Source organism: Juglans regia, chromosome 15, assembly GCF_001411555.2.
Source record: "Juglans regia cultivar Chandler chromosome 15, Walnut 2.0, whole genome shotgun sequence".
NCBI classification, from domain to species: domain Eukaryota; kingdom Viridiplantae; phylum Streptophyta; class Magnoliopsida; order Fagales; family Juglandaceae; genus Juglans; species Juglans regia.
Window position 1 is genome coordinate 18,148,116 of NC_049915.1, and position 18,897 is coordinate 18,167,012.

The 18,897-nt window shown below is 31.9% G+C and overlaps 1 protein-coding gene across 1 annotated transcript; it reads left to right on the forward strand.

Annotated features, from left to right (window-relative positions):
* Positions 1 to 8,098: 8,098 nt before the first annotated feature.
* LOC108993129 (protein argonaute 1-like) lies at positions 8,099 to 18,069 on the forward strand. The gene is made up of 22 exons (XM_018967890.2): positions 8,099 to 8,215; positions 9,339 to 10,033; positions 10,114 to 10,322; positions 10,408 to 10,557; positions 10,645 to 10,784; positions 11,002 to 11,111; positions 11,394 to 11,500; positions 11,589 to 11,727; positions 11,838 to 11,954; positions 13,047 to 13,154; positions 13,257 to 13,328; positions 14,468 to 14,590; positions 14,783 to 14,948; positions 15,039 to 15,301; positions 15,434 to 15,576; positions 15,753 to 15,815; positions 15,889 to 15,952; positions 16,081 to 16,216; positions 16,304 to 16,377; positions 16,469 to 16,563; positions 17,376 to 17,407; positions 17,622 to 18,069. The coding sequence occupies exons 2-22, from the start codon at positions 9,344 to 9,346 to the stop codon at positions 17,840 to 17,842; spliced, it is 3,222 nt and encodes a 1,073-aa protein (XP_018823435.1). The 5' UTR covers positions 8,099 to 8,215; positions 9,339 to 9,343; the 3' UTR covers positions 17,843 to 18,069.
* The last annotated feature ends 828 nt before the right edge of the window (positions 18,070 to 18,897 follow it).

An 18,897-nucleotide genomic window follows, 5' to 3' on the forward strand; every position in this document is an offset into this window, starting at 1 on the left:
GAAATAAAAAGTTAAATAAAAAATATTATAAAGTTAAAATATTTTTATAATGTAATTTTTTTAATATAATATTATTTTTATTTTAGAATTTGAAAATTTTGAATTATTTTTTATTTTTTGTTTTAAATTTTAGAAAAATTATAATGATTAATTTAAAAAAATTATAATGATTAGTTTGAAAGTATTTATATTTAAATAATATTTTAAAAAAATTAAATAAGATAAAATGATATGAGATGAGATTGAATGAGATTTGTTTCTAAACATTCCATTACACTTTTGTACCATTCACTAAGATTCGACAATCAATATTGTACTATGTCACTATTTTTTCATCCATCTTAATGGCAAAAATGATTTTCAGTACACGTGTTAATTTGGTAGTTTTAAGTTTAAATATAGAGAAATTCTTTAGTAAAAAATATATTATATAAAAATAATATTATAAACTGACATGATTTGATGTAATTCGTCAAAATATAAAATTACTTTTATTGAATCTCCAATACACTTTAACGCATCTTATAATGCTAAAAGATAAAGTTAAATATTGATTTGTATGATAGTTTCGTGTTCTTCTCAAAGATAGAGATGGTCCTTCCATCACATTTTGGACATGGTGGTCATAATGTCCACCACCATGCTGTGATCCAAAGACATTGTAGTTGTGAGGGTAAGTTAGGGTGGATGGCATGATGGATCACAAATCTTCGACTATATCCTCTCACTAAATATATATATATATATATATATATATATATATATATCATTTATCTAACGATTTTAGTTTTAAAAATTCGGATCTAGATCAAATTTTATATTAAATTTAACTACTGAATTATTGTAAGACTAAACCATGTTATAATGGTATAATATAAATACAATAACCATACACGTACAACTCTTTTACAATCATTTAGGCCCTTATTTGAATAGTGAAAGTGTTTCATATCTTATTATTATAATTTTTTTAAATTTTCATACAAAATATAATAAAAAATTTAACTTTTTTAAATTATAAAATAATAATAATAATTAATATTCTAATAATATTTTATTTAATTTTTTATGTAGCGTATTAAGATCACGTATCAATTTTTTATTAGCTAAAATGTTATCAGTATGCCATTTCAGTGAATCAAAGACTGACATGTGGTATTAAATTGTAAGCAATGATCTTTTATTTGTTTTAACGAAAATGCCTATTAACAAGTGTTTTGTGAAGTTTAGAGATTTGTTAGGTATAAGTGGTTTGGTGCACCAAATCACGTATTAATATTCACATAATATTTTTATTATAAAAAAATAAAATTTTTTTTAGAGAATAATAAGATATTATGTCTCATAAAAATTATTTTCGTATTCAATTCACAGCATTTCATGAAACGAATGCCTTATATTTAACATTGATATACGGTTTGGTGTGCAAAATCGCTTGCAATAAGACTTTTCGATTTTTTAATTAAGTTTTACTATTCATTATTTTAATTCTCTATACACCATTGTGTAAGATACAAATAAATAAAATAATTATGTGCAGCGTGTGGTATGAGAATGATAAATATAATTATTCTTTTTAATTAAGTTATTGGAAAAAATAAAAAATAAAATAACATAATTAGTGCATTTTAAAATTTTAAAAATAATAAATAATTTAAATGAAAAGGAAAGGCAATAAAAGGTGGGGACGATCCATGCCACCAAGAAGGAATGAAGGAGTAGCAATGATGAGGGTGGATGAGACCCTACGCCTTCCGTAAAGCTCCCTCTACTCTAGAGGGCAACGCACCTCCACCGTTCCACGGGTGGGTGGGGGGAGCTGTTGCGGCACAGCACCAATCTTCCCTAACTTCTTGTTTACTTTTAATATTTTATTTATTTTTTAAAAAAAGTTATTTTAAAAAAAAAAACTTTTAGTTTTCTTTTGAAATAGAAAATTAAATATAAAAAAATATATTCTCCAGCCGGTTCTTCAGTAGATGGCATGGTCTGCGCATTGACTTGAGAATAGAATAACTCATTAAAGACTCATTGGGATATTAAGAATGTCTCAGAATATATGTAAATAGTAATAAAATAATTTATGAATAATAGCGAAATAATTTAAGTTAAGATATTGTAAAGTTTTTTTTTATAATAAAAAATATTATAATGTTAAAATATTATTTGAATATTATTTTTGTTTATAAGTTTGAAAAATTGTATATAATTTTATATTTTATTTTGAAATTTAAAAAAATTACGATGATGAAGTAATAATTAAACAAAAAAATTAAAATTTGAAATTAAAAAATATTTTATATTTAAATAATATTTAAAAATAAAATATATGAAAAGACTTGACAGCCTTTATGTTTCCAAGTAGACCTTAAATATGGCACACGTGTGTCTTGATAGAGAATACATATTGACAGGTTGTTAGTACTTAAAACTAATGTGCTTATATTCTATGTTACTTTATAAAATAACTGAATAATAATATTAAAAACCAGATCATGATTATCTTTATATTATAATAATTTTAGATCAATCTCTTCTAAAAATAATTTTCTACAGTTGGATCCTGTTAACTTGGTTTGCGGGCTAAGAAATTCATAATTATGTTCATCATGATCATTATTATTTTTTATATAAATAAAAGCAGCCTCGTATTCTTGACAGGAATGACAATAATTTAACCATTTTGCTTATAAAACATTAACTACTAATGTGCTGTTTGGATAATAAATTAAGATGAAAGTTAAAAATTAAATAAAATATTATTATAATATTATTTTTTAATATTATTATTATTTTAGAATTTGAAAAAATTAAATTATTTATTATATTTTATGTAAAAATTTGAAAACGTTATAATGATTAGATGAGATGAAATAGTTTCACTATCTAAACGAGGCCTAAATTTGGCTAAGTACTAGTCTCACAATTACATTAGGCCTCGTTTGTATTCGTAACATATCTCAACCCACCTCAACTCATCTCATCTCATCATTACAACTTTCTTAAATTTTCACACAAAATATAATAAATAATTCAACTTTTTTAAATTTCAAAAACAACTTTCCTAAATTTACATATAAAATATAATAAATAATTTAACTTTTATTCTATTATTCACAAACCATATCAACCCATCTCAACTCATCTCTAAATCCAAATCACTCCTAAAGTTTTTTTTAAAGGAATTAAAAAGTGTTTTTAAATGAAATAGAGAACTTAATAGATCAATTGATGTAGAATACATTTTAAAAGCCATTAACTAACAAAAAAATATATAAAAAGGGTTAGATTATTGGAAGTTTTTTAAACCATCTACGGTGTATCACAAAAAAAAAAAAAAAAAAAAACCATCTATGATGTAATTAGTGTAAAGGTCAATTGCAAAAACAGTATTTGAAGTTTTTTTTTTTTTGTTTTTATAAATCGAGACATTAGTTTTTAATTTTTATAAAATTAACACGTGAACTTTTAAGGCTTCGTTTGGAACCAAAAATCCTTTCAACTCATCATTACAACTTTTTCAAATCCCAATACAAAATATAATAAACAATTCAACTTTTTCAAATCCCAAAATAATAATAATAATAATAAATAATATTCTAACAATATTTTATTATCTCAACCCAACTCACTTCAACATCCAAACGCAACCTAAAACTTGGTAATTAGATGCATCTATCAATTTTTAATTTTTTAATAAAGTGCATAAAAAATACGTAAAATAACTGCATATAAAATTTTCTTATTAACAAACATATGGTATCAATATCCTATGGTAGCTAATTGAAGGTGATGTGGCAATTCCTCCGTTACTTTTTAACGGAAAAAATTAATTGAGACAATTAATTGTAAAAATTTTTTAAAAAAATATTTAAGTGTAAGTCTTAAATAAATAAATTTTATATAAATTTTTTTATAAAAAAGTGAGTTCTACTAATAGAATTTAATTTTTTAATTTTTTAAAATGAGATTTTTTTTTTACAAAAAAAAATTATACGAAATTTATCTATTTAAGATTTATAAATGAATAGTAAATATTAAATTTTATAAAAATCAAAATTAAGATCCTGAATAGTAAATGGCTAGTGCCTAGTGCCTAGTGCCTAGTGGGTGATCGATCGAGCTGCTTGGACATAAAAGAGAGTGGTGGAGTCTGTGGTTGGTGCGATTTCCCATGAACCTAAAAGAAAAGAAAAGAAAAGCTGGTATTATTATGGTCTTAATATAGATGGCGTAGATCGTAGAGATTTTAGGGAGTGGGGGCCTTCAAGATTAAAACTCAAAATTTTTCAAAATTTTGAAAACCTCACATTTCATTATTATAATTTTTTAAAATTTTTATATAAAATAAAATGAATAATTTAATTTTTTTAAATCTTAAAATAAAAATAATATTAAAAAATATATTCTAATAATATTTTTTTTAATTTTTTAATTTTAATCTTATCTTATCTCTGAAAATAAACGAGACTAATTAACATGACATTAACCCGAGGATTCAAACATGCCCATCAACTAACAACATAATAATCGAGAAAAAAGAAGTCAACAACAACAAACTCAATTGTTGCTAATTTAAGTTTGAGTTGTGTTAGCAATGGATTCATAGGCATGATGAAGTTGTTTTTGTTCGGAATAAATAGGGTTTAGCTGAGTATAATTAACAGTAAAGAGTGCTTGTTCATGTTTCATGTTGGGAAGATTGTTTGAAAACAATGAGTAGAAGGGATTGGAAGAATATTTTTTTATGAAAATATAATAATAATAATATTTTTTATTTTTCATGTTATTAAACCTAAGTTTCGATTCAAAATCAACTCAACTCAACTTGTCTCATCTCATCATTATAATTTTATCAAATTTCTATACAAAATATAATAAATAATTTAATTTTTTAAAATTTTACAATAATAATAATATTAAAAAATAATATTTTATTTAATTTATCTAAAATCAAACGATTAATTCTTAATTAATCTTTTAATTTATACTTAAAAAAGTTATACATATTTTTAATTTACAAATTTTATTTTTATAACCTACTTTGTGCTTTGGAAGAGAAAGCAAGTAGTGGTTGGAATTGGGGTATGTCCCACCAGAGGTCCTAAACAGTTAAATTAAGACAAAAACAGTTAAAAAATGGTGGCCATGGGGAAAGTAACGGTCAGATCTTAGCGATTTTATAAAAAGGACCCCGTTATCGAAATCGCAGACAGCAGACTCACTCTGCAACTTTGGACATAAGCGAGCCGTACAAGGTTACTTTCGTAATTTGGGTATGATCGTACTTTTTTCGGCCATCTGTAGCGAGTATCGGACACAGCCACACGGAATGCGAGTACTGGAAAGTGGAGGGCGTCGGTGCAATTAGTGGGTGCTATTAGACATAACGAGACTCGCGTTTTCTTTTTCTGTTTTTTAATTGAGTATCAAAGAGCTTATGGTTTCATTTAGACTATATTTTTAAATATTCTGTAAATAATATTAAAAAATAATAATAAAATAATAAATAATATTAAAAATATATAAAAATAATAAAATAATAAATAATAATAAAATACTATCTGAGTAATCAATCAAACTAAGCTCTATATAAAAATAATTTTATAAATTAATTTAATTTTATATAATTTTTTAAATTTATTTTATAATAAAATTAATTTTATAACAAATTATATTATATAAAATTAATTATTTTTATCTAATCTATTTATGATTAAAATATATATTTTTTTAATTGATTGATTTAAGACTCCATCACACTCTATCCACTAACTCAGGGACACCGTGTCATTGCCACATCACCGGAGAGCCACTGAAAATGTCTGCTCTGTCCGCGTCAGCATCACGTGGAAGCTCGAGAAGTCCGAATGAAATGGGAGTGGGACCTTCTCACAACACCTCCACAAATTAGCCAAGAAAGGAGGGCTGGGATATACTAATTAACCTTTTTTTTAAATAAATAAATAAATAAATAAATAATATTTTTCATTTTCGATTTTATTATCATTGATCATTGCTTATATATAGTATATTTTAAATAACACTAATTTAAATAATTAATATATAAAATCACTAAAAAAAATATGTCACATCAATAAAAATGATTGACGAAAACATCTAAAATAAAAAATTATATTATTTGTTAAATAAATATAACCAAATAGGTTTTTAAAATGAGTAAATAAATAAAGAAGCGATAATTTTCATGCTCAAATTTATTATTTCTAATCATTCTTAATATACAGTATATTTTAAATGACTTTAATGTAAATAATTAAAACAAAATCATTAGTATGGTAACGATATTAATTACTTTTATTTGTTAGTTAAAAGATTAAGATATAGAATTTTTCTCCTCTATAATCCAAAATGTAAGGGTGACACGTGAGAAAATACATCGAAACAAATTATTTTTAAATATAGTTTAATTTACTTCATGTTCGTTTTTTAGAAATTATAGAGAATTCTAATTCATTATTAAATACAACTAATATTGAAATAGTAATTATAATAGGGGTAGAGAATAAATGTTGGTTTGCATATGTCTCGCTTGTATGGATGTTAAAATTCAAACAAAGATTCTTGAAGATCACGACGCAATGTTAAATACGTTTAAAGACGATTATGTTTGTAAAAAAATAAATATTAGGGTAGCGAGATTTAGATTAAGATTTTCTCAAATTTTAATCTTTACTTGATTATACAGATGAGATGAGATAAAAAATTTATAAATAATTGTGAAATGATTTAAGTTAAGATGTTTTATGAGATTTTAAAAAATAAGAGAGAAAATGTTAAAATAAAAAAAATCATAAATTTAAAATATTGTTATAATATAAATTTTTAATATAATTTTTGTTTTAAGATTTTATAAAGTTGAATTATTTTTTATATTTTGTTTACAAATTTGAAAAAATTGTAATGATTATATTAAAAGATGTAAAATTAAAAATTAAAAATTAAAAAACATTTATATTTAAATGTTGTTTTGAATATTGAGAATAAATAAAATGAGATGAGGTCATATCTGAAATTAAATCGGCCCTAAGTTTCATGCCCTAATAAGAGAGAAAAAGACTTACAAAATGAGTATGATAATATTGAGCATTTAATATTATTTGAGAGATTAAAACCTCCAAAACATAAATTTTGAGCTGGATTGTCTTAAGTGGAATATAAACATACGAGTAAATTCAATAAAATCTATTATTTATGAGTAATTTTAGATATTGTTTTAGAGTGTGTAAGTCTCTCTCAATTTAGAAAAAAGTGGAATTTATTTTTAAAAAGAGAAATACTTTAACCATAAAGAGATTACACAAAAATAAATTTATAAACTGACGTGATTTGATGCAGTACGTCAGATTGTAAATTTATTTTTATTGTAAAATAGATCTAACGGATCACGTAAAGCCACATCGGTTTGTGAGTTTACTTTTGTGTAATCTCTTTGTATCTGTAGCATTTCTCTTTTAAAAAATTATTATTTTTTTCATGTCAGTTCCATATTTACCTAATATTTTTAAAGGTAGTAGATAAATAATATTATAATATTTACAGTTTTAAAATGAACAAGTATTCGTATTTATTTTTAACAAAAAATAGATAACTTTAAAATTCACATAAAAAATATTCTTAAAATAATTAAATGAGTCAGCCATAAGAATTTAGAAAAACGATAAAGGCCATTCATTAAAAGGTATAAAATTATAATATCTAATAATTAAAAATTTGTAGTCGTCATTTATTTATTTAAAAAAATAAAAAATTTATATTAAAAAATTAAATTTTTAATAATAAAATCACTGTTTAAAAAGGAATGAATAACTGATAAGCATAATGATTGAGATAAAGGAAGGAAAGGGTTTAGCGATGGGATGATACGCCTGAAAGACACAGAGCGTAGGGAGGGACGGAGTTGTCACTTTCAAAGACCTACCCACTCTCTTTTTATTTTTTATTTTTTTTTATTTTTTAATTTTTTTATAAGGTAAGGTAATGGTGTGGCCCTGTGGTTGAGGGGAAGGAAATGCAATTCCATTTTCTAATTATTTATTTTTTTATTAGCATTATTAATAAAAAAAAAAACTTAAATATTATTGAAGTTGTGAGCTCAGTCTCTCTCTGTTCCTCTCTCACTTAGCTCGGTTTTCTCACAGAGAGGGGTATTTTTGAAGGGGGAAAAAGTGGTTTTCCGGGAGCGGTTTCTGAGGTAATACTGGTGGTTTTAGGGTTCCTCATTGCCTTCTCGGTCTCCGTTTCGTTTCCTCTTGTGATTGTTAGGGCTCGTGCTTTGGTCTGTTTTTCTTCCGGGTTGGGAGGGAGGGCGGGGGATTTTTTGTTCTTTGTTTTTTTGTCTTAATTTGGTTTTCTGGGAGATATTTCTGTAGATCTGCTTTCTCTTACTGTAGTCGGTGTTGTTCACGGTGGTTTGAGGTCGTTCTAGTTGGATCTGTTTTGCTACTCACCGTCTTGCATTCCTTTTTTGGAACTGGTTTCTGACTTTTTATCCCTACATAGTGTTTTTTGTCTGGATCTTTGATGCATGAGTGGCTTTCAGTTCATTTTTCTTTGGGTTATGTCTGTTCTTCGGACTCTGATATGGGATCACAGAAGTGGGTCAGTTTTTTTGGGACTGTTGAGTGTGTGATTCAGGGGTTAGGGAAAGGGTTTTGGGGCTTCTGTTTTTTTGTTTTTTTTTTCCCCATGTTTTTCTCATTTTTGTAGGATGTAACTGTAAATTACTCGGGACTTTGCACACCTTTTGCAGCTGAAATAACAGGAGTTTTTATTTTTTAATGTTTTATGGATAAAATCTTCTCTCTTTGCTCTTTCTTGTTTCAAATTTTTTTATTAGGTGTAGATCATCTGTGCCCAGCGATATGGAATATAGTTCCCTTGCATTATTATTATGGTTTTTTCGACAGAACAAATTTGGAAAAACTTACTTAATGGTAGCCGATAGTGTTTTTTCTGGTGATTTTTGGCCCCTCTTCTGGTGATCAAAATACGGTGGCTTTTGATGCATGATTTGATGGATGACGGTCAGCTCCATTGGTCCAGGGATAAAAGATGAAAATAACGTCATTGGTTTTGCTATAAGACGCAAAGTGTCCCAACCTGAGCATGAAAATGTTTTCCCATTGTGAAGTTAAGGTCGAAAAGGGACCTCTTTATTATTGGGTTTTAATTTTTCGGTTGTTTTGTAATTGTATCTGTACATTTTTCTCTATATGGTGATGATGAGGAAGATGTTAATATCTATGTTGCAGATGGTCTTGGCTTTGTGGGTTTGTAGTCCCTGTACTAATGAATTAACGGTTTTCTGTGTGCAGACATCATGGGGAGGAAGAAGAGAACCGGACTTCCTAGTGGTGGTGAGAGCTCACAGTCTCAGCAGGAAAGTAGTGGTGGTGATGGTGGTAGTGGTCGGGGTTACCAACCACGCCCTGCTGAGCGGAGTGCTCCACCCCAGCAGCAACATGGAGGAGGAAACCAAGGAGGTAGGGGTTGGGGCCCCCAAGGAGGTCGTGGAGGTTATAGTGGGGGGCGCAGCGGTCGGGGAATGCCGCCGCAGCAGCAGTATGGTGGGCAACCTGAATATCACGGCCAGGGAAGGGGAGGGCCACCCCAGCAAGGTGGTCGCGGATGGTTTGGCGGTGGTGGCCGTGGCGGCATGAGTAGGGGCCTTGGCGTAGGACCTTCCCCACCGAGACCATCAGATCCCGAGCTTCCCGAACTGCACCAAGCAATCCAGGTTCCACATCAACCAGGGGTCCTTCCGCCTGGGCGCATGTCATCTGAGGCGAGTTCATCTACCCAACCAATCGAGTCATCTCAAGTGGCCCGGCAGTTTGAAAAACTCGCCATCGAAGGAGTTTCCAGCCAGGCAATTCAACCTGTGCCACCATCTAGCAAATCAATGAGGTTCCCTCTTCGGCCGGGCAAGGGTAGCACTGGAACAAAGTGTATAGTTAAGGCTAATCACTTCTTTGCTGAATTACCAGACAAAGATTTGCACCAGTATGATGTGAGTCATCTCACCATGATTCTGTGCGTTTGTGGTATTTCGCCTTATTTCTTCACTTTCAATTGATCTATGCGTGGTAGGTTACTATTACTCCTGAGGTGACATCTCGTGTAGTCAACAGAGCTGTAATGGGACAGCTCGTGAGATTATACAGAGAAACACATCTTGGAAAGAGGCTCCCTGCCTATGATGGGCGAAAGAGTCTGTATACTGCTGGGCCGCTCCCTTTTCAATCAAAGGAGTTTAAGATTGTACTTTTGGATGAAGATGATGGATCTGGTAGCCAAAGGTTCAAATCTAAGTGTGCTCTTCCTCTACGGCATTCATATCTGTTTTTTGTGATTTTTTATAATGATTTTTTTTCTTTGATGCAGGAGAGATAGAGAATTCAAAGTTGTGATAAAATTTGCTGCACGTGCAGACCTGCACCATTTAGGACTCTTTTTGCAGGGTAGGCAAGCCGATGCACCGCAGGAAGCACTTCAGGTTCTTGATATTGTCCTGCGTGAATTACCTACTTCTAGGTACTAAATCTGATCTTTGAATTCTATACGTCTATAGCACATGATTGGCATTTGAAAAGTCAGATTGTTAATATGAATATGTGATAGACCTAGGTACTGTCCTGTGGCTCGTTCCTTCTATTCCCCTGATCTGGGAAGAAGGGAGTCTTTGGGTGAGGGGTTGGAGAGTTGGCGTGGTTTCTATCAAAGCATTCGTCCAACTCAGATGGGACTGTCTCTGAATATTGGTATTTAATGTCTCGAACCATATTTTGCTTGGCGTCCGTTGTATTTTTTTCTTTAGTTTGTATCTTGTTTATATTTCAATTAAGTTGTCTAACTTATAAAAAATAGTCATTCAATTTAATTTTCTCTCCAATCTCTTCTGGGTAATAAAGGGGTATCTTATGGGCCCTTGGATTATTGTTTGTTCCTGTTATGGCGACAATTTTGTTGATGTTGCAGACATGTCTTCGACTGCTTTCATTGAGCCATTGCCGGTAATCGAGTTTGTAGCACAGTTGCTGAATCGGGACGTTACTTCTAGGCCTTTATCTGATTCCGATCGTGTAAAGGTTAGACTTTCTTGCTTTTATCTTGATCATTGTTATTCTTTGGACTGGACTCCCAAGTCCGTTTGGTATTTTATTCTTCTGCAGTTGTGTTGTTTTTCATTGCTGCTCATTTTGGGTTTTCCATTTAGGGAATCAGGTCAAGTTAATTGATATCTTATTAATCTATTGTTGCTGTTTTTTAAGAGCCCTGAATATTTAATGCAGTTTTTGTGTGATGAACTTTGCTGCTAAAGTTACATATTATGAGGCATTATAATCATTGCTTTACACTTGTTTTAATAGATAAAAAAGGCCTTACGAGGAGTTAAAGTTGAGGTTACACATCGCGGAAACATGCGAAGGAAGTACCGGATATCTGGTTTAACATCACAGGCAACACGGGAGCTGACGTAAGTACTATATGTTTTGTTTAACAAAAAAAAAATGTATATTGAAAATTAAGCTTGGTGCTCTGAATATGTTTGTTGGTTGTTCTAGGTTTCCTGTTGATGAAAGAGGAACGGTGAAATCTGTGGTTGAGTACTTTTATGAAACATATGGCTTTGTGATTCAACAGTCACAGTGGCCTTGTCTGCAAGTTGGGAATCAACAGAGGCCAAATTATTTGCCAATGGAGGTAAAAACATAATTGTGATTTTCAATCCTCATAAATCCAATGATATACATTTGTAATGGATGGGTATTTCTTATATCACATGGATGCTGACAAATTGCTGTTGAATTCAGGTTTGCAAGATAGTTGAGGGTCAGAGGTACACCAAGAGGCTGAATGACAAACAAATTACTGCTTTACTGAGGGTGACCTGCCAGCGACCTCAGCAAAGGGAGTATGATATAATGAAGGTTCGTTAATGGGCAGTCTGTTATGTTTGCCCTTGAGAATGTGTCTTGTGCTTCTTAATTTTCTGTTATATGATTACCCACCTATCAAGAAAAAGAAATTTTATGTTGTATGATCACTAGACAATCATGCCTAGGTGTCTCCTCTTGTACACGTCCCATGTACTTGGACTATGCCTGTCAATCTCACCAATAAAAGTCTTTTTTACTGCCTTTTTCCTTTTAATTTTTTGAAGGGTAGTGATTTCAACTCTTTTACAGTTATATTGTAACCCATTTTACAATCAACCAATGCAATCATGTCACTTCATTAAAAATGAATTTCAGTTTTACAAAATTACCCTTAATTTAGAGTTGTAAGTTTATCGTTTTCCTTTTTTGAATACCTATTAATTTTTTTTCCTTTTTTCGTAAATTGCATGGGATGACTTCTATGTATCATGACACTTAATTTGCATGGTTGTTTAGTTGTATATTACAATAAAGCTTAACTCCCAGATTATGGATTTTAGAATGCCTCATGCCTTTGAAGGGTTATTTCTGTGGGTCCTGTCCTTTTGATATCACGCTCCACTGTCTTCATGTTTTGAATATTGTTTTTATCTAAACGAAGTTCAAAATGATGAATCCGGTTACCTCATGAATTGTACTTGTCTTTCTTTTTCCATTTCCTTTAGGATTGTTGTTCTAAATTCAAACATGCCTCATGTACTAGATAAAGAGCCTATTCATTTTTATTAGCAGAATGTAAATAATTTATTGCTAGAATAGGATCCATCGTGATTCTCCCATACTTCTCTTATCCCCTTTTAAGAGTTTTTCTATATCTAGTTATTTAGTAATGACGTTAAATACATTTACTGGCATTTGAAATACATGCTAAACTTTTTGATAAGTTTTTGTACAATAAAAAAGTGAGGACATGGGGGGCAATGCATCCAAATAGACCTAATTAGAGAAACAACAATAGATGTTCTATTTTTTTTTATCACCAAAGAACCCAGTTTTATGTTTACATAGTGTAACCAAGAGCTTTTTAATGTACCCATTGCTTTTGTGTACCCCTCATATTCTAAATTGTTTATGACCTTTCAGACAGTTCGTCACAATGCGTATGATGATGATCCTTATGCAAAGGAGTTTGGCATTAAAATCAGTGAGAAGCTGGCTACAGTTGAAGCTCGTACTCTTCCTGCACCATGGGTATTATATCTATATTCAGTTTACCGCTCAGTTTATCCACTTTCTCCTGCTTTTTATGGGCATCAATTTTGTGTTCCTGAATTCGTTTATTGCATTGCGCAGTTGAAATATCATGATACAGGCAGAGAAAAACATTGCCTGCCACAAGTTGGGCAATGGAATATGATGAATAAGGTATTTTTAGCATTAGAATTAGTTTTTTGTTTGCATATTATACACTATAATATGGTATTTACTTCCCCCCATATGGGTGAGGGGGTATTGGGAATGAGTTCAAGGCCAGTTGGGCTTGAGTTGCTACCAGTGAAGCCCTTTTAACTATTTTGTAGTTCAAAAAATGTCTGCTTTATGGTCATGATGTGCATGTACAGTTAAATGTCGAAGTTAGTGGCCATGATAGAATGCAGTAGTTACAATTGGAATTAACTAAGGAAATTTAAATTTGAAGTGTTTTGTGATTTATTACACATTAGTTATGTAATTCTCTTGTAATGATTTTGTGCAATATATCTAGTGTGGCTAAGACTGGCCTTTTGCGCATCTATGATTATTTGGAGAGCTCCCATACCCCCAAAAGTCTCTTTTTTTATTTGGACTGTTGCTTTGGGAAAGATTTTGACGGCTGACAATTTGAGGAAACGTGGTATGATCGTGATGGAATGGTGTTACATGTGTAAGAGTAATGGCGAATCAATTGAGCACCTTTTCTTGCATTGTGAGGTGGCGAGGGAGTTATGGGCGGGTATTTTCAGTTGAGCCGGGCTGTCCTGGGTCATGCCTAAGAGCGTGACGGAACTTTTAGCATGTTGGAAGAGGCAACATCATTGTCCTCAACTCGAAGCGACATGGAAGATGTTCCTTTGTGTTTATTGTGGTGTATATGGACGGAACGGAATGAGAGATGCTTCAACAAGGAGAGAAATGCGGGGGAATTATGGAATTTTTTTGTGTTTTCTTTAGTTCAATGGTTGGCAGCTATTGTACTAAAGGGAGGGAACGTTCACAAGTTCTTATTTTCTTTTCAGCTTTCTAGAATGTGATCAGGAGTCCCTTTTGTATACTTCCTGTGTACATGGGCGTTGACTAGTTTCTTTCAATCAATAAATTTCTTACTTATCAAAAAAAAAAAATTATATAACTTACTGACATATCAATTAGATGGATATTTATTTACATCTTGAGAATTTGAAGGGCATGGATATATACTGGTGTTGTCATGGTTGTATTTTTTTGGATTTCTGCTTTTTAACCTTAATATAATTGGCATTACATTGTTTCAGTAGGATTTTACAATGCTATCATTTTTGCTGCAGAAAATGGTCAATGGGGGAGTAGTCAACAATTGGATTTGCATAAATTTTTCACGGGTTGTGCAAGACAGTGTAGCCCATGGGTTTTGCCATGAACTTGCTCAAATGTGTTGCACTTCCGGCATGGTACAGTGCTTAAAGACTTGTATTGATCAATATTCACATTGTCATTTTGTTCTGTCTCCTTAACAGTTAACATTTGACCATGGGTAGTTAGGTGTTCCTATCGTGTACTCCCTGTGGACTTTGGGTCTGCCCTTTTATGATGAAATCTTGATTACCCATGCTAAAAACCATTTGATTTTGGGCTGTTTGTAGGCATTTAAACTTGAACCAGTGCTTCCACCAGTGACTGGGCGTCCTGACCACGTCGATAGAGTCCTGAAAACTCGGTTCCATGATGCCATGACTAAGCTCAAGCCTCAGAGAAAAGAGCTTGACCTTGTTATTGTTATTTTGCCAGATAACAATGGAAATCTTTATGGTAGGAAACTAGATTAACTGCGGCATTTGCTTTTGGAACCTGATTCTGGCTTGTGTTCCCCTTTTATTTAATTTTTAATTTCTCGTGCAGGTGATTTGAAACGGATCTGTGAGACAGATCTTGGACTCGTTTCCCAATGCTGCTTGACAAAGCACGTATTTAAAACAAATAAGCAACAGTATCTGGCAAATGTGGCATTGAAGATAAATGTCAAGGTGGGAGGGAGGAATACTGTGCTTGTTGATGCACTCTCGAGGCGTATACCTTTAGTCAGTGACCAGCCTACCATAATTTTTGGTGCTGATGTTACCCATCCTCATCCAGGAGAGGATTCAAGCCCATCAATTGCAGCCGTATGTTATTCAGTTTATTACTGTGCTCCGCTTGTTTATGCTTTTGGATTGAATTGCCCCCTGCATATATATTTTTTTATTGTTTCAAGAATGTTTTATTTAGCATGCCATGATAATTTGAATTGTCTTCAGGTTGTGGCATCTCAAGATTGGCCAGAAATCACAAAGTATGCTGGTTTGGTTTGTGCTCAAGCCCATCGACAAGAACTGATCCAAGATCTCTTCAAGACATGGCAGGATCCTGTAAGAGGGACAGTGTCTGGTGGCATGATTAAGTATGATTGAACATTTCTGTCTTTATTTTTCTTATATATATATAGTTGAATCCACAGCTGGGTGGCAGGATTCTGCAAGTGGGACTGGGTGTTTTTTGTCAGAGAATTTTAAACTAAATCTTTTGGGTGGAGCTTTTGTGGTGTAGGTTTTGAGTTACTTTTTCCTTTTCATACAGGGAACTACTAATATCTTTCCATTCAGCAACTGGGCAGAAACCAAAACGTATCATATTTTACAGGTATTGTCTTATTTTCCTACCACTGCGGTCTATATACTTCTGTTGCCATCTAATAAATATCTCCTTTCTGCAGGGATGGTGTGAGTGAAGGGCAGTTCTATCAAGTCTTGCTGTATGAACTTGATGCTATCCGAAAGGTGAATTTACATTGCTGGATTATGAACTTTACATCCTTCTATTTCCTCCTTTCTTTTTGTGCATCGTTCTTTTAAAGTTGGACTATCTTTGAATATGCTTGCTTGTTCCCTCTTTAACTTATTTTTAGGCTTGTGCCTCTTTGGAGCCGAACTATCAACCTCCTGTGACTTTTGTCGTGGTTCAGAAGCGCCATCACACAAGGTTGTTTGCCAACAACCATCATGACCGCAATACAGTTGATAAGAGTGGAAACATATTGCCTGGTAAGTAAGTAGTTTGCTTGATTTTGAAAGTAGGATTTTATGTTGCTAAGATCTTATTTTCTGATGTAGTGTTGTTGGATTTTATAGGTACGGTTGTAGATTCCAAAATTTGTCACCCAACTGAATTTGACTTCTACCTTTGTTCTCATGCTGGAATTCAGGTGCCGTTTAATAAATCTTCGTATCTGCTGTATTATGTTATTTAAGGACAAGGATTTTAGTTCTCTAATGTTGCACCTAACATGTCAACAGGGCACAAGTCGTCCAGCTCATTACCATGTACTCTGGGATGAGAACAAGTTTACAGCCGATGGGCTGCAGTCCCTTACAAATAATCTTTGCTACACGTCAGTACCTTGGTCTTTCTTCAAACAATAGTAGAAGTAGTACTTGTCACAATATTAGTAGAAGTGGTAGTAGACCTGTGCGATTGGCATGAATGGCTTAATTTATTAAATGGTGATTTGTGTTTAACTAAGCATATCTTGAACTCTTTTATACAATAAATAAAACTATAAATAAGTGTTAAATATGTTAGTTCCTTGATTTCCACCCTTATTCTTCTCTGTTATGTTAGTGATGGGAAACCTTAGAAACTTTGTTCAAGTGAAGAGAGAGTGCCCAAATCTCTTCATATAGTGTGCCAAAGGTGAAATTGACCATTGAGAGTAACAGCTTATCGGTCTTTTAACTTCATCCTAAATTTAGTAATTTTTTATGAATCCATTGGTTACAAAATTTAATATGCATGAGTTGAGAAAACAAAAAAGATCTTTGTTACAAAACTGAAATTGCGTGATTTGAGAAAACTAACATGACGCTGTGCGTAAATTTAAAGACTACCAACTTCGGATGAACATTACTAATTGGCTGTATTGTTTTTCATTTAAAAAAAATCTTAAATAGATAATAGATTCAAAAGCGCATGGGTTGAGAAGACTAAAAGGCACCAATTTTAAATGAAAATTATTCACTTGAATGGTTATTATTTGTCTTATAGATAATAGATTCTTTGTTTTCCTGTTTCCTGCTTCCTTAAATGACTTCCATAAATGTGTACTTCTACCATCTCAACTGCTATCTGATTAAATTTTATGGCATATGTTAGTTACGGTGGTTAGTGGTTTCATTTTGATTTCACGTTCCTTTTTTGCCCCAGGTATGCAAGGTGCACTCGCTCTGTCTCCATTGGTGATCTCTCTCTCTCTCTCACTCACACACACACACAGAAACACGTATCACATGGAAAGCATGTATCATTTAAATTAATTTGCACATGCACACTTGCAGAGCATACACATTTTTTAAAATATGCGCTCATTTCTATCTGGTTGGGTTGCTTGATTGTTTTTTGGCTTAGAGTGTGGACTGTCCATTTATTAACTGGTTCTTTATAATTTGGCAGTGCCCCCTGCATACTATGCTCATCTTGCTGCTTTCCGGGCACGGTTCTATATGGATGCAGAGTCCTCAGAAAGTGGCTCCATGACAAGTGGTGCTGCTGGAGGACGTGGGGGCATGGGCGGAGCAGGTCCACGAAGCACTCGTCTACCAGGAGCAAATGCTGCTGTTCGACCCTTACCTGCACTCAAGGAGAATGTCAAGAGGGTCATGTTCTACTGTTAGGCTTGCTGGTCCCTGGTGGAGACAAAATATGGGTTATTGTTATACTACTTTTTGAAACTGTTCTGTTAGCCTTCCTGTAAGCTATCTGTGAAACTGCCTGAATACTATCTGTGAGATTTCCTCTTGCGGTTTATGAATCTTCAATCATTCTCATCCTGCCCAGGTTATAAGCTGCCAATTTGGTGTTTGCATCTGATAATGTTCAAGAAAGACTATGGTCGATGGAAGTTTGATGTGGTGCTGATCTATATAATCCCCTCCTTTCCACTGTAAAATCAATGGGCTTCTTCTTTCTGGTTTTACCTTTTCTTACCTTTGAAAAGAAAAACTTTTTCTAGCCATTGTTCGAGTCAGAGACTGATCGTTGTGCCGCCCAAGAATACTTACTTTTCGGTTATAATGTCATTTGCACACTTTTGCACCCCAAAGAATCTGTTGGGAAATTTAATTATTACCAGTCACGGGTTTGCTTTGAACTTTGAGAAGTTCTATAGACAAAAGTGATTGCACAAAAGGAAATCAACAAAGTGATGTAACTTTAAGATCTATTTTATAATAAAAATAATAGCTTTTATTTTTGGAACTCATCCTCATCTTCGCCTTTGTAGGATGGAATTAACATTACTTCAATCCAAGTTTTGCCCAAAAACAAAAAAATGATGTTTGGCAAAACTTGGTAATTAAGTTTAAGTCTTTACTTGGGAAGGAGATTCACTTGAATAACGGGTTCGTTTGGATACAGAAATTATCTCATCTTATTATTATAAATTTTTTAAATTTTTATATAGAATATAATAAATAATTTATTTTTTTAAAATTTTAAAATAATAATAATATTAAAAAATAATATTTTATTCAACTCATCTAAAATTATTTCATTTCACTTTCAAACTGGCTTCGTTTGGATGACAAACATCTCTCAACTCATCTCAACTCATCTCAATTCATCATTATAACTTTTTCAAATCCCAATATAAAATATAATAAATAATTTAATTTTTTCAAATTTTAAAATAATAATAATATTAAAAAATAATATTCTAACAATATTTTAT

Excerpts from the sequence above, each read along its gene's own strand:
- LOC108993129 (XM_018967890.2), top strand. The coding sequence starts at position 9,344 with ATGGGGAGGAAGAAGAGAACCGGACTTCCTAGTGGTGGTGAGAGCTCA. Across the intron at positions 10,785-11,001 it reads GGGACTGTCTCTGAATATTG|ACATGTCTTCGACTGCTTTC; the intron begins GTATTTAATGTC and ends TTGATGTTGCAG. Across the intron at positions 15,953-16,080 it reads AACTTGATGCTATCCGAAAG|GCTTGTGCCTCTTTGGAGCC; the intron begins GTGAATTTACAT and ends ACTTATTTTTAG.